The 15,539-nt window shown below is 39.5% G+C and overlaps 1 protein-coding gene across 10 annotated transcripts in view; it reads right to left on the reverse strand.

The window, feature by feature from the left end:
* Positions 1–15,539, reverse strand: part of KLHL32 (kelch like family member 32) — a 229,167-nt gene that overhangs the window by 73,084 nt on the left and 140,544 nt on the right. For 5 of the 10 annotated variants that reach the window (XR_005022231.1, XM_036872151.1, XM_036872152.1 and 2 more), the window contains one exon: positions 6,105–6,320. The exons of 2 other annotated variants lie outside the window; for them this stretch is intronic. Coding sequence is in view for 5 of the 8 variants with exons in the window: in XM_036872151.1 (XP_036728046.1) it covers positions 6,105–6,320 (216 nt within the window). In the remaining 3 variants the exon portion in view is untranslated. Of the gene's footprint in view, positions 1–6,104; positions 6,321–15,539 lie in introns of those variants that run through there. 3 more of the 10 variants (XM_036872159.1, XM_036872153.1, XM_036872156.1) reach the window with 3 other exon arrangements.

Raw genomic sequence — 15,539 nt, forward strand, 5'->3', positions numbered from 1 at the left:
TGAAGGCAGGCAGAGCTGGCCATTACCCCTTCAATCTGCAGGCACTACACCAGAGAACAGGAATGGCCAAACCCTTCCTAATTTCTTTTAAAGTCATGGGATTAATTTGATGCACCTCTCCGTCCACCACGCCCAAGTATTTTTGCACTTCTATTATGAATTTAGAAGCTGTGGACCAAAGTGGGAAAAACCCAAGAATTAGAAGACGTGAATTTGATTTCTAGCTTTGTTACTTCAGTTTCCCATTTGTGACACAAAGCAAAGGAGCGCAAAGCAATGCGAGATGAAGAAGCACTCTGGAAACTGTGATGTGATATTCAAATGTGAAGTATTATGATAGTATTGTTGGACACACAGTACTGTTTGAAGTCCTTGCTTCTCCCTGGTCAGACGTGCATTTGGGACAGTTTATCATCTAAGAGATAAAAGACGAAAGCTGAGTACATCACTAGTGTCCTCTATTTTCCAACTATAAAGGGATAGTAGCTTTTTGTTCACTTTCTGGGACTCCTTTTGAGGAAAATGATTAAATCAAATTCTAAGGTGGGTAGTTTGTGGAGTAGATAAAAGCCCAGGAGGGGCTTGTCAAAAACAAAAATCACCGCATCTGAGGTTGTTGACTACTCTAAACAGTATGTGACTTACGTCTCTAGAGATATAAAGTGAATGTGTTATTAACAGTATGACTTATGGAAGCAAATTTCCAACAAAAATACCAGGAAAAACGCAGTTTTAAAAGGTGAAACTCTCTGTGTATACCAATTTTCTTAGAATAAATCCAGCCTTCTGTAGGAATAGTAGGATGTCTTATTATCCATTCAGTACATTTTAATATGAAAACTATACATTATTGTTTTTATTTATTATTTATAGAGTGTAAGAGAACAACACGGTAGCATTCAACACAAACCCTACAGGCACAGCCTCTGCCTCTGGGGATGTAGAATCAAAGACAGATGTAAACATGATTACCTCCCCAGCCACAAACCAGGTGACATGGTCCCTCTTTGCCAAACTAAAATGGGACATGACTAGGATAAAGGGGACCCTCCCTGCTAAGGTCTGATCTTGTCTGACATCAGTGATGTGACCACTGAATTGTTTGGTCCTGTTATCCACTGAAGTACAGGCAAAGTTAGACTCAAAATATAAGGAGGAGCCCTCAACCCAAGGTTAATAAAGGAAGAAAATCACTGACATATGTACTATCCTTATAAAATAGTAAGATAAGGACTTCCCTGGTGGCGCAGTGGTTAAGAATCTGCCTGCCAATGCAGAGGATCTCGGAAGATCCCACATGCCGCAGAGCAGCTAAGCCCGTGAGCCACAACCACTGAAGCCTGCGCCCCTAGAGCCCGTGCTCTGCAACAAGAGAAGCCACCGCAATGAGAAGCCCATGCACCGCAACGAAGAGTAGCCCCCGCTCACCGCAACTAGAGAAAGCCCGCGCACAGCAACAAAGACCCAATGCAGCCAAAAATTAATTAATTTTTAATTAATTTTTTTAAAAAGTAAGGTAAGTCCTCTTCACTAAAAGTAGGAAGCAGTTAAGAGATTAATAATTAAAGGTAAATAAAACTTCTCCACATTCAGAAATAAAGTTAAATCTCTTTAACCTAATAATTGAACACTTTTATAAAGCTTTTTACCCCAGGATCTAGCTTCTAACACTGTGCCCAGCACATAATAGGCGCGTGAGAAATACCCATTTGTACTTCCACAAACTATCCATTTTTAAATGTCCTTCTTGTTTCTGCTACTTCAGAGATGAAATAATAATCCAGAGAGCTAGATAATGGTTTAAAATCAGAAGGATCCCTCCCAATTGCGGTAAGGCCTGGAGAGGGAAATGGAGTTAGCTAGCCTGTACCCTGCCTTACATTCCATGGTTTGGGGCATTTAGTAGGTGCTCAATAAATACTGATGGATGGACAGCCACACTTTCTCCCTATGCTAGCAAATGTAAGAATTTACATTATATTCAGGTTTTTCTACAAACTGTACTCTCATGGAAAGTAATCTCCTCCTCATTCTCAGAAAGGAGAACCTGAGATATAAAAGGCAGAGAATGCACTTTCCTGAGAAAAAACAGATTAGCCAGCACTTCCTATGAAATGAAAACAGACCTAATATGTGGGAGTGGTATGGAACTGTTTCATGATTTCACTCTAAGTTTTAGAGCAGGACCCCCTGGCTCAGTAGTCTGAAAATATACGTTGAATCTAACAGGAGAAATTTAACAGGGCCCTGTTGAAACAAAATCCTAAGTCAAAGTTAAAACCGGAAAGCAAAATAAAACAGTGGAGATTTGCCAGGTCACGGATGCCAGTGACCTCACGCCCCATGTTTCTTCCTTGGCTGATTTGCTCATTTTTTAGTCTCCTCTTTCTTTGAGCCCAATAACCAATTTAGTGTCTTTCATCTGCAACCTGAGAAATTGCTGGCCTTGAACCCTAAGACCAAACTGTTGAGCTGAATCGAACTGAACTTTTTTAAAAAAGGATTTTTTGAGGGGACTTCTCTGTCCTTATATATCCAAAGTGTGTATATGCTATGGAGAACAGTATGGAGGTTCCTTAAAAAGCTAAAAATAGAACTACCATATGACCCAGCAATCCCACCACTGGGTACATACTCTGAGAAAACCATAATTCAAAAAGAGTCATGTACCACAATGTTCACTGCAGCACTATTTACAATAGCCAGGACATGGAAGCAACCTAAGTGTCCATCTACAGATGAATGGATAAAGAAGATGTGGCACATATATACAATGGAATATTACTCAGCCATAAAAAGAAATGAAATTGAGTTATTTGTAGTGAGGTGGATGGACCTAGGGTCTGTCATACAGAGTGAAGTAAGTCAGAAAGAGAAAAACAAATACCATATGCTAACACATATATATGGAATCTAAAAAAAAAAATGGTTCTGAAGAACCTAGGGGCAGGACAGGAATAAAGACACAGACGTAGAGAATGGACTTGAGGACACGGGGAGGGGGAAGGGTAAGCTGGGACAAAGTGAGAGAGTGGCATGGACATATATACACTACCAAATGTAAAATAGATAGCTAGTGGGAAGCAGCCGCATAGCACAGGGAGATCAGCTCGGTGCTTTGTGATCACCCAGAGGGGTGGGATAGGGAGGGTGGGAGGGAGGGAGATGCAAGAGGGAAGAGATATGGGAACATATGTATATGTATAACTGATTCACTTTGTTATAAAGCAGAAACTAACACACCATTGTAAAGCAATTATACTCCAATAAAGATGTTAAAAGAAAAAAAAGTGTGTATATGGGGCAGTCTCTACATTACCTGTGAATATAAAGTGAAGTTAATGAATAGACCAAGTAGTTTCAGGCTATGGAAGGGAGGAAAAAAATGTCTAGGGGGGATGAAGAAGGCTTCTGTGAGAGAGGACACAAGATAAAGTTTTAAAAGGTCAGATGGAAAAAAAGAGGAGACAAAAAGCACGATCTTGGGGGATTTCATAGGTTTCCAAATTCACAGAATGGTTATCACGGCCTGCAACACATTTTAGCAGGAAAGGGACTGGATAAGGGACAGCAGGAAAAAGTAAAAAAAAAATAGTTTGTTCCCTGAGGATAACTTGATGGTTCTTATGACACATCTTTAGAGCCAAACTGCATGAAGTCTGGTGAATAGTAAAAATTGGGCCTTTTGCCAAATAAAGGGAATATCCCAGATTACATTATCAGTAGATTAGACAGTGGAAGAGCCACATGCGTAGATGTGTGTGTGTATGTTTGCTGCATTCTCACATAAGTTACCAGTTGCACATAATCAAACAGCACTACCCCTCCATCCGCTTTTCTATTACTTGTCCTACTTTGTGCCAATTTCCATTTTTCTCCCCAACACCCCTTGTTTCACTGTCCTTCTTTAAGACATGGGATAGGGATTTGTCAAAGTCAATGAGCACTTTATTACAGTGAGAACGTTCCGTAATGAACAATTCAGCAACTTAATGAGATTCTGTAGATCTGTCTCCAGCCTGTCCATCAAGTTTCACTTCTATAAAGCACCCTGACACTAATCCTCTGGCATACCCAATCTTCACCCTGGGCTGAATATTAGATTCTTCCATGGTATATTGCATTACTAGTATAACCTCAGCAAAAATCATGAACTTAACTATACTTGAAGCAATATAACTGGACTGATTTGATTTTTATCTATTGGGTTGAGTGCGAGGGAATTACTTATTTACTAAGATAAAGCAAAAACAGTTTCTTATTGCCTACTGAATGACTAAATTGATAATATTTATGTGAGTCTTTTAATCCTTTCTTGAGGACCAGGTATAAGAAAACATTGCCTGCAGCAGAAAGCAGCTTTTGAAATTCTACGTTATAAAATTAGTAACATTTAGAGAGGCAATTATGATAACTCTTATGTGAATAGTATGGAATTTTTTGGACACTCACACATCTGTACATTACCATGTCGATATCGGGCAGTGCCTTCAACTGTGCCACAAGAAGAGAAGCCACAAGGATGGTTGGCTCACATCTCAATTAGGTTAGAAATAATTAAATACAGAATTCATTCTAAGTCTTTGTTTTTCCCTTTGGGAAGGAAAGAAAAATTTGGCAGTTCCTCACTTTGAGCTGACCAGAGTAATTCTGATGATTTGTGTTTTCCATAGGTAATTAAAATTCATACCAAAAACTCACCCTCACCAACACTTTTGACCTCTGCTTGAACAACCATGATGAGAAATACCTAAGAAGCAGAAAATAATTTATGGCTTGTATTTTTTCACTGATATTTTCTTCTCAAGACAGCGTGGAATACTGGAGACATGAGGGCAGGTGTCAACAAAGCTGGATGTGAAGGCTGGCTCTGCTCTGTAACCCTGAGGCAAGACACTGAAGCCTCGTTTTGCTTGTCTGGAGGATGGAATGATAACAACCATCCTTCAGGCCTGTTGTGATGATAAGTTAATAAGTCTGCAAAGAGCCCGGGTCCTGAAAGGCCCTCAGTACACTGCAGGTCTTATTATCCTCACTGGTGGAAGCAACAGTGAAGAGGGAAGTTGCTGATTAAAGTAAGATAAAGAAAGAAATAAGGGAGAAAGGCATTGGGAAAATTAGCAATCAGTAGAATCAGATGCTGATAATTAACAGCTACCTATGACTCCATTTTGTCCAGAATTAAAGTATTCTCTGAATGTCATTTGATAAGATACAAGGTATTCACTGCCTCATCAACTAATAGAAGACTTCATATTTTCCCTTGTATTCTGTATATAAATATTTTTCAAATGATCATGAAATCTTGAAAGTATGGCACCCTAGAAGTAACAGGATGGCTTAGCCACTGCTTCAGAGAGTAAGACAGACAGTATAAGAAGCAGGGGAAGATGGGCTCTGACTGTTTCCCAAAGACACCGTGTGGATTGTTCAAGGATAATCACTGGGGATGAGCAGAAATGGATTTCAATTGAATAATCAAATTGAAAACACAAAACATCCTCCTGTCCCCTAGGCAAAGGGTATCTGAAAAGAATGCTATGTCAGGTGAAAAAGCAGGGCTTAGGAAAATAGCAATGAATGCAGAATGAACTAAGGAGGGAGATTTTTCCACTGTGAAGGGAGGAGAGCGTCCTCTCATTTAAGGTCCCAGCTGCTCTCTGCTGCAACAAAGAAAGGTTTCTGAATTGTTTACAGGAAAGCCCAGAATTTATTCTGATTCCATTGGTCTTAAATAGGCATAAATACCACTTTACAATCCATCCTTCTCATATTCAGTTTAAGTAACTATGTTTCGCAGGGGAATAAAAACCCTTGACTCTTTCTGATGTAACCACCTTAGGTTCTGGGAAACCACGGTGAGGGTGTGAGGAACCTCACCTGCGATTCCCTGAGCTAAGCTGAGTGGGCTGAGGCCTCAAGCCTCAAGGGCTGGTGTTCTCCAGTTACTTGCCCATCAAGGAGCACTGACTTCTAGGACTTCAATTCCAATGTGGACCAAACCAGACAAAATCGTTGTCGTCGTTCCTCAATCCTTTAACATTTAATCATTCCTTTTAATCACGACTTCACGCCGAAAGAGGACCCATGCAGAGTGCCCTTACCTGCCAGATCTGCTCTTCACTCAAGGAGGTCAGGCGGTCGCTCTTCAGGACCTCCTGAAGCAGACAATAAGGGAGCGTTAGAATGTCTTCTGGGCGACTCTTCAGGAGCTCAGAGAGATGTTTCACTAAGAAATCGATCACTGCCTTCTCCAACAAAGTGAGGTTAAAGAGGTCAGCAAGTCTGTACAGATCCAAGTAATTAAAGCTATTTAATTCCTGGTGCCAAAAAAAATGGAAAAAAGATCTCTTAGAAATCAACCCAAGAAAGAGCAAGCAAGAAATTCAGACTGACTCCCTAAAGTCTGCATGACAGGAGTGGGAGAAAGGGAACTGCACTCCATTGATAATGTAAAAAACAACAGCAACAAAATCCTCAATTATACGGCTCTGGGCAGAGAACTGTTGTTCTAGAATTTAACATTTTTCCTTACTTTGCCCCTCTTAAAACCAATATACTTAAAGACATCTTAAAAAAGGGACTGAAAGGGGTTTCTGGTTTTACTGGCTAAAATGTTACTTTGCAACTTTTAAGAAACATTTTACCAAAGAAAACAATTTGTCTACCATATTTTATAGCTCTCAGGTGGTAAGTTTTTTCTACTAAAGATAATATGAGGGCAGGTAGAGTGGGAGCTATGACTAGATGACAAAAACTATAGCCCTACTCTTCTTCTAAAACTTCAAATTAAGTACAAATTTGAGTTAAAAACAACCTATCCTGACTTAATGAGCTAAAACAAAGATTTTTACATGTAAAGTCTCAGGAAATGAAGACATCTCACAGATTCCTGTCCTGAATAATTCTATATTGAATCCACCTGAGATGGACGATTTATAATTGTTCTTTGCATTTTGTTAGCCTCAAAAATTCAGGCAATCAATGACAATCTTTTCAAAGAGTTTCTATAGCAATGCTTCATTGTGGGGGGATTCTACCTGTCTCTACAAGTTCTCAAACTCAGAGCCAGAGCTCTAAAATAATGCCCCCAGAGAGCCAGGACACCTGTGAAACCTTTGCCTTGTAACTCTGCAAGAACCATAGTGGGCATGCAGGTTTGTTGATAGAAAACTTACCTATTTCAAGTAGATTGAGAGTGGGCTGTGTCCTAGTTTTCCCTCATTTTCAACTTGCAATTATTATTACAATATTTTCTAGTAACTTAAGGAATGCAGAATACCATCAGATAGCTATTTTACTCCACTGATTTATTAGGTATTTTCAACATACTTATCCCTTTTTCTAGTAATCTAACAGTATTAAGAGCTCTTTCTAAAATCTTTATATTCTATTTTAATGTATCTGTTTCCATAAAATTTTAAGGTTTAAAGGAATATGTTCTAAATCGGCACTGTCCAACATGGTAACCACTAGCCACATGTGGCTACTGGGCATTTGAAATGTGGCTAGTGTGATTTGAGATGTGCTGTGTTAAATATATACTGAAAGCAAGGAGTAAGAAAAATAGAATATAAAATGTCCCATTAATAATTTTTACATTGATTGTATGTTGAAATGGTATTATTCTGGATACAGTGGATTAAATATATTATTATCATTAATTTCACCTGTTTCTTTTTACTTTTTAATGCAGCTACTAGAAAATTTAAAATTAACATATGTGGCTTCCATTAAGTTTCTATTGTACAATGCTGTTCTAAATAATGGAATGTATAATGAAGAAAGTGTAAAAATAGATCTCAGAGAAACAGCTGCATCATCACCATGGCTACCTGATTCTTTTTTGTTTGTTTGTTTGTTTGTTTTGTTTTGTTTTGTTTTACTTTAGATTCTATTTCTTTTGGTGGGAGATGACACTTTAATTACATTCCTAACAGGAGTCAAGCTAGATGACTTCAGGAATCAGCCATAAGATTCTGGCTCTTAATAGCTCTACTGGCCAACACAATTGAAAAGGAATAAATACTTATCTATAAAATGAAGTTTACCACAGTTGACCACTAAAATCCATTACAACTCAAATATCTAAGGGTCCAGTCGTAGCCATTCAATTAAAATATCTGGGCTTCCCATCCAGCAGATTTTATCACAGGAATACTGCATATTTTGCCTCCAGCACCAATTTTTTCAAGTAATGTTTAAACTTATTCTTCAAATCTTACTTTTTCCTATTGGTAAATTCTACTACGGGAGGAAAGAAGATGTAACCCTTGCACATGGAGCTTCCACAACGAACTTTAGGACCATCTCCTCGGGATGAATAAGTTATTTCTGGTCAGTACATCTATAAAGCCAGTTTAACTGCTCCAGGACCCTGGATACGATTTCAGTGTCCCAGTAAGTCACTCTGCAGTCCCCCAGACGCGTGATGGGGGTCGGGGAGCAGTGTCAGTGCCTTTCAGGTACCCTGGGCGCATGAGCAAGCCCTGGTTCAAGGTCCTAGGGCACCACACAGAAAGATGAGCATGCAGACGCGGAAACAAGCAAGCTCTGTAAAGTAAAAGGTGGACGGGCACAGCTGAGGAACAGTGATTTTTTTTCTCACTCATTCTGCCAAAAAGACGTATACGGCTGTGAGTTTGGGGCTGGATTATGTAGCGGCAATCAAATATTCTTTATTAAGCATCTTTATATCTTTGTATAGAGACACTGGGTTTCTTCCGATTAGAAGCCTGCAACTTAAATACAGGCCAATTCAAAACTGCGGACAACCAGAGAATTAATTTAATTTAATACAGGATTTTAAAAAGTGTGCTTCTTTTCTGCTGTGTTTCTTTTGAATGTAATTATTTAATGCCTGCTTCCACAGTCCTGAAATGTTTTTGTTTCCTAAGGGTATAATTTTATATAACTCCCAAATCCAATCTAACACAGCATTTGATATTAGTGGAGAACTAAGGCTAAATGCACAAGTGTCAATGGCTAAGTGAAGAGCAAAGTGGAACTGAACTGACACATACCCGTGTACAAGAGAAACAGCAGTTAAAAGTCTGCTCCTGGACTTCCCTGGTGGTGCAGTGGTAAAGAATACGCCTGCCAATGCAGGGGACACGGGTTTGAGCCCTGATCTGGGAAGATCCCACATGACCCGGAGCAACTAAGCCCGTGCGCCACAACTACTGAGCCTGCATGCCACAACTATGGAAGCCCATGCGCCTAGAGCTCGTGCTCTGCAACAAGAGAAACCACCGCAATGAGAAGCCCGCTCACCATGGCAAAGAGTAGCCCCCGCTCGCTGCACCTAGAGAAAGCCCATACGCAGCAATGAGGACCCAACACAGCCAAAAATAAATAAATAAATTTTTAAAAAGTCTACTCCCTATCTTTACCTTTTCATTTCTCCTCTCTTCTGCTTAAAAACATAATTTCCCCAAATCTCCTGTGCTTTTTATGTATGTCAAAGATTTCCATTCTCCTTGCCATGCATACTTAGCACCTCGGTAGTTACACTGTGTAAACTGGGGAGTTGAGGGAAAAAAGAAAACCTTCATTGAGGTCTTGATACCACAATATACGCTCCTCCTACTGGAGCCAATGTGTTTATGTGAGTCGTAAGCAAAATCTTCACTTCTTGTTCTTTTGGCTAAGACCATATGTAAGCAAAATAATCACCAATAATGCTGCTTTTAAGGATTCCCATTAATGTGATTAAGGAGGTGGGAAGCAATGGTTAAACTGCATTAAATGCTCACCTGTAATACTCTGCATGGAAGAAAAATCATCACTGTTATGAAAGTAGTGCCATTATGTTTCTGGTTATAAAAAAGTAATAAATTTGTCCATTTCATAGAATTCAGGAAGTACAAAGTATGGAAAACAAAAATGATTCATATTTCACCATGCAGAGATAATCACTATTAATGTTTTTGTATATATTTCTAGACTTTTTTGAAAGAAGTCTTTTATATATCAAAGAAAAAGAAAGAACAATTGTATTCAGGAGCAGAACAAACTGTCAACAGCCATAGGCACTTGGAGGCAACCCAGGTTGATGGAGAAGAGCAAAGGCCATAGAATCAGGTAGACCTGGTTCAAATCCAGTGCAAATTCTTATTGTTGGCCATGACCCTGGGTCAGTCACTGATCCTCTGTTATTCCCCATTTACGAAACAGAGAGTTCACCCAGTTCATAGGGTCGTTGTGGAGATAATGAATCAAAAGCACTTACCGCACGGCTTGGCACATGGAAAGTAGACAGTAGATTTGGCAGGCAAGGAACAATAAAGTACATTTGAGCACTGTTGTTTGGCATCCATAATCCCTGATTCATCACTGATGCAAGGAGGTCAAAATAGAGAATGTGGTCCCTTTAGATATCAAAGTCTTAAGTAAGCTGCACCATTAAATCAGGGAAAAGGAGGATAGCCAGAGTAAAAACCATGCAATTGAGTTGTAAACTGCTTACATGTTAATGCCTCTCACATCTATATTATTAGCCCAAATCTCTCTCCTAAGCTCTGAATTCATTTTCCCAACTGCCGATAAGAGGACATCTTCTCTTGGATATTCCACAGCTATACTGAACTCAACATGCCCACATTGAACTTATTTTTTGCAAACTTGCATCTTCTCCTTGTTCTAGTTATGAGATTGTCTCCCTTCTCTTACGTTCTGTGACGTAGAAATCCAAGTACCCAGGTAGGGGCAGTGGTTTTGAATTGAAGTTACAGCTCAGCAACAAGAAATTCTCTTGAGTAAAAGGAAAGTTTTTTCTTTTATTTTTCTAAAAAGGTTTCATTTCTGTCACACTGCTTCTCACTTTAAATTTAGTTTCTATTCAGAATTATGGTGCATACATTGTTGTTCTTTGGGGAATCTTTTTAAATAGTATTTATTTTCCTCTGGTTTAGGGCTATTTGGCTTTTCTCTTCCCTTCTATTTGTTTCTTACAGTGTGAACAACAAGTCAAATAACAGAAGAAGAACCATAAAATGTGTCCCCAATACTATACCAGCTATGGAATAAACACCAGTTTTCTAAGTGCAATAATTCTTAAACCTTATATATTCCCCAAATTCAGTCTTTTGGTGTGGCTTATTTCTCTAATTAATTAAAATGGTTATTCCCCAGATTAACTATTGAATATGGTAGGGAAAAGAAAGCACAAGAAAAGGAAATACTATCTTATTTTGGCTTACATTCAAATGTAATTACTTTTGTGAGGCAAATTACTGGGTGGTGAGGACATAAGTGGGAGGAAGTAGGGCAGTTTGGGGTCATGGGTAAACCCTGTGGCCCTTTTACCAAACCAGGGGAGGCAAAAAAGTCCACCTTTGTGATGGATGTCTCCTGGTGGGGTTCTCATCAGTAGCTGAGTGATTGGCCATTGTATTAGCAAGTGTCTTTCAATATCCCAATTAAGCAAGTACTAATAATTAGTGATGAAACTCCATACAAGACTCTCTTTATATCATAAAGAAAGATTAGAGAAGATTTAAGCCTATCCCTGAACCAATGTCACCCAGACTCACTTACATTCTAATACACTTTCTTGAATGGGAGAAAATGGTGCAGCCTTATAGCTGAGGTCTGCATGTTCACTGCACATAACCCACAGCCTAGCTCATGTATGCCACAGCCTAGAGACGTGCTGATGCGTGCCAACAGTGATACAAGCTGAGAATCAATAATGCATATTTCTAATACATAGTCTATCTTAGTTTCAATCACACCCATGTTGTGTCCCAGCCTGTCAGTAACCCCTTGACCATCCAGCACTGCAGTTTAATCATAGCCCTGGCAGGGGAATTATGCAGAACACAGAAAATATTTGTCATCTTGTGACTGCATCTACTGTAGACTCTCCCCAAAATCTGCCCCACAAATACTCTTCCTCAAATCTAAGAGTCCTTGTTAAACTGACAGATTAGGAAATCTGATGAAGATGCTTTAATACTAAGGATACCCATGCAAAACATGGCCTTAGTAACACCTATTAACACCTATTTCTCTTGTTGGCTCATGTAATTCTGAGAACATTACTAACTTACAAAACAAAAATAAGCATCAGCAACCTGTACTATAAGAATGGAAGACTATGACTTATGCTCAAGATAATAAGAAACCTCTCTCAAGGTCAAAAAAAAAGTAAATGCCATTTTGATTTCCTGAATTCCCTCCTCCCCCTTCTAAGATAACCAAATTGAACAGGATTCCACATTTTTCTAGGTAATAACACTCAAAAGATGTGACTATTTTGACAATGCTGTGTTTCACTGTTATAATTATAACCTTTCTTTTCCAATTATTGATGCTCTTCACTTATACCCCCTTCAAAATGTCACCTCAATTACCACATGTCAATACTTTACTACAGATAAAGATGGTCAGGAGAGATAGTGATTTCTATGCCTCTCATGTAATAGCATGCATGAAACTTGAAGTTCTATTATAAAATGTTGATATTACATCACATTCTGAGGAGTCCTCTAAATGAGAAGTCACCCTTGTTACAGAAGTCAAGAAATCTTTTTTTAAAAACTATTCCCGGGACTTCCCTGGTGGCGCAGTGGTTAAGAATCCGCCTGCCAATGCAGGGGGCACTGCTTCGAGCCCTGGTCCAGGAAGATCCCATATGCCGCGGAGCAACTAAGCCCGTGCACCACAACTACTGAGCCTGCGTTCTAGAGCCCACAAACCACAACTACTGAGCCCGCATGCCACAACTACTGAAGCCCATGCGCCTAGAGCCTGTGCTCCGCAACAAAAGAAGCCACCGCAATGAGAAGCCCATGCACTGCAACAAAGAGTAGCCCCCGCTCGCCACAACTTGAGAAAGCCCGCACGCAGCAATGAAGACCCAATGCAGTCAAAAATAATTAATTAATTGATTGATTAATTAAAAAAAAAAACTATTCCCAAATAGATTCAAAATAGCCAGATACAGGGACTCTGCACATAATCAAATCAGTATGATTTGATTTTTAGCAATGTTAACCAAAAGTTAAATAAAACTATTGTATTGGCTGCTTATAGAGACCAAGTACCAAGTTAGACATAATAAATCTGAAGCCCTTTGTCAGTAAGTCCTAATGCTTCCCACTTCAAGTCTCCTGTCACATACCAACGAACTTGTCACTAAGCTATTCGTGCATGTATCTTCCAATAAGTAAAAACATTCCTAGTAAACTAGTAAGAAGGTTTTACATCTTATGTTTTTTGTATCCTGTACAATGCCAATCACAATGCTTTATCACAGACTGTAATTTCAAAAGTATTTGTTGGATTATGACTTTTAAAAAGCAACATGTTTTTAAAAAGTTGGTTTTTTTTTTTTTTTTAAAAAAGCACCCCCAAGACTTCAAATGGAAAGAGGAAATGACAGTTTGGGTATAGGTCTGATTTTACAATTGGGCAAAATGAACAGATTGCTCACAATTAACTGAGAAAGGTGCTCTCAAATATTTGATCTGAACTTAGAAAATTCTCTCTTGATGCTAACTACCCATCAGGGCTTTTATATAATTGGTAAACATGGGGGAACACCCACTTGTGGTGCCAGATGCATCGGGCCTGGCTTCCACAGTGAATCTCGGGTCTCCTGTCATTTTACATGTTGATTTTTCTTTCCTTCTTAGAATGCCAAAAAGGAACCTTACTTCTCTTTGTATTTAGTGATAACCAGAAATATATAAATGTCTATGCTGTTATGCCAAAAGTATATCAAGCATTATCAGTGTTGGGGAGGAGGACGACAACCGGAATTCCTCTTCCTAAGAAAGACAGACCCCTCCAGCGGCAAGGACTGTTCCTTCTTCTGACTTCTAATTTCAGGAGCTACTTGTATACTTGAATATTTATTTCACCCTTTGCCAGTGGTTACATACTTTTTTCCCTAGTTGTGTATAAAGGTACAGACTGTATCTGTACTTTTTTAGATCTTCCTCTCAGTCTTCACAAAGAGCACTTTATAAATTTTGACTGATGGATAGTGGGTAGATAAGAAAGAATATCAGACCTTTAAAAAGTCAACTTTTAGGACTAGTGTTTTAAGGAACAGGTTAAAAAGAGAAATCTAATGTGATTTCTTTATAATGGGTGTGTTCCTTATCTTATCCTATCTTTTTAACCTGTTCCTTAAAACACTAGTCCTAAGGAAATCTATTGGAGGCAGAAGCAGTCAAGGGTAGCTTAGTTTTAGGGTTAGGGTTAGGGTTAGGCTTAGGGTACGGGTTCGGGTACGGGTTCAGGTACAGCGTAGGGTATGGGTTAGGGTTAGGGTTAGGGTTAGTTTTAGGGTTAGGGTTTGGTTTAGGGCACGGGTTAGGATTAGGGTACGTGTTAGTGTTAGGGTAGGGGTTAGGGTTAGGGTACGCGTTAGGGTTAGGGTATTTATTAAACCTATCCCACTCTCTAGATACCACTTAGCACGTAAAGGAATATTATTTGGGGTCCAGCCATGGAGAAGAGATTGGACACTAGGATAAGATAAGGAACACACCCATTATAAAGAAATCACATTAGGATTCTCTCTTTAACCTGTTCCTTAAACACTAGTGCTTAGGAAATCTATTGCAGGCAGAAGCAGTCAACTGTAGCTTAGGGTTAGGGTTAGGGTTAGGGTTAGGGTTAGGGTACGGCTTAGGGTACGGGTTCGGGGAGGGGTTCGGGTACGGCGTAGGGTATGGGTTAGGGTTAGGGTTAGGGTTAGTTTTACGGTTAGGGCTCGGTTTAGGGTACGGGAGAGGATTAGGGTACGTGTTAGGGTTAGGGTAGGGCTTAGGGTTAGGGTACGCATTAGGGTTAGGGTATTTATTAAACCTATCCCACTCTCTGGATACCACTTAGCACGTAGGGGAGTATTGTTTGGGGTCCAGCAATGGAGAAGAGTTTAGACACTAGGATAAGATAAGGAACACTCCCATTATAAAGAAATCACATTAGGATTCTCTTTTTAACCTGTTCCTTAAAACACTAGTGCTTAGTAAATCTATTGGAGGCAGAAGCAGTCAAGGGTAGCTTAGGGTTAGGGTACGGCTTATGGTACGGGTTCGGGTACGGGTTCGGGTACAGCGTACGGTATGGGTTAGGGTTAGGTTTAGGGTTTGTTTTAGGGTTAGGGCTCGGTTTAGGGTACGGGTTAGGATTAGGGTACTTTTTAGGGTTAGGGTAGGGGTTAGGGTTAGGGTACGCGTTAGGGTTAGGGTATTTATTAAACCTATCCCACTCTCTAGATACCACTTAGCACGTGGAGGAGTACTGTTTGGGGTCCAGCCATGGAGAAGAGTTCAGACACTAGGATAAGATAAGGAACACACCCATTATAAAGAAATCACATTAGGATTCTCTCTTTAACCTGTTCCTTAAAACACTAGTGCTTAGGAAATCTATTGGAGGCAGAAGCAGTCAAGGGTAGCTTAGGGTTAGAGTTAGGGTTAGGGTTAGGGTTAGGGTTAGGGTAAAAAAAAGAAAAAAAAAAAAGTGAACTTTTATTGCCTTCACTTCTTAGTTTACAGGAAAACATTGATTCTCCTGCT

Source organism: Balaenoptera musculus, chromosome 12 (genome assembly GCF_009873245.2).
Source record: "Balaenoptera musculus isolate JJ_BM4_2016_0621 chromosome 12, mBalMus1.pri.v3, whole genome shotgun sequence".
Classification (NCBI taxonomy): domain Eukaryota; kingdom Metazoa; phylum Chordata; class Mammalia; order Artiodactyla; family Balaenopteridae; genus Balaenoptera; species Balaenoptera musculus.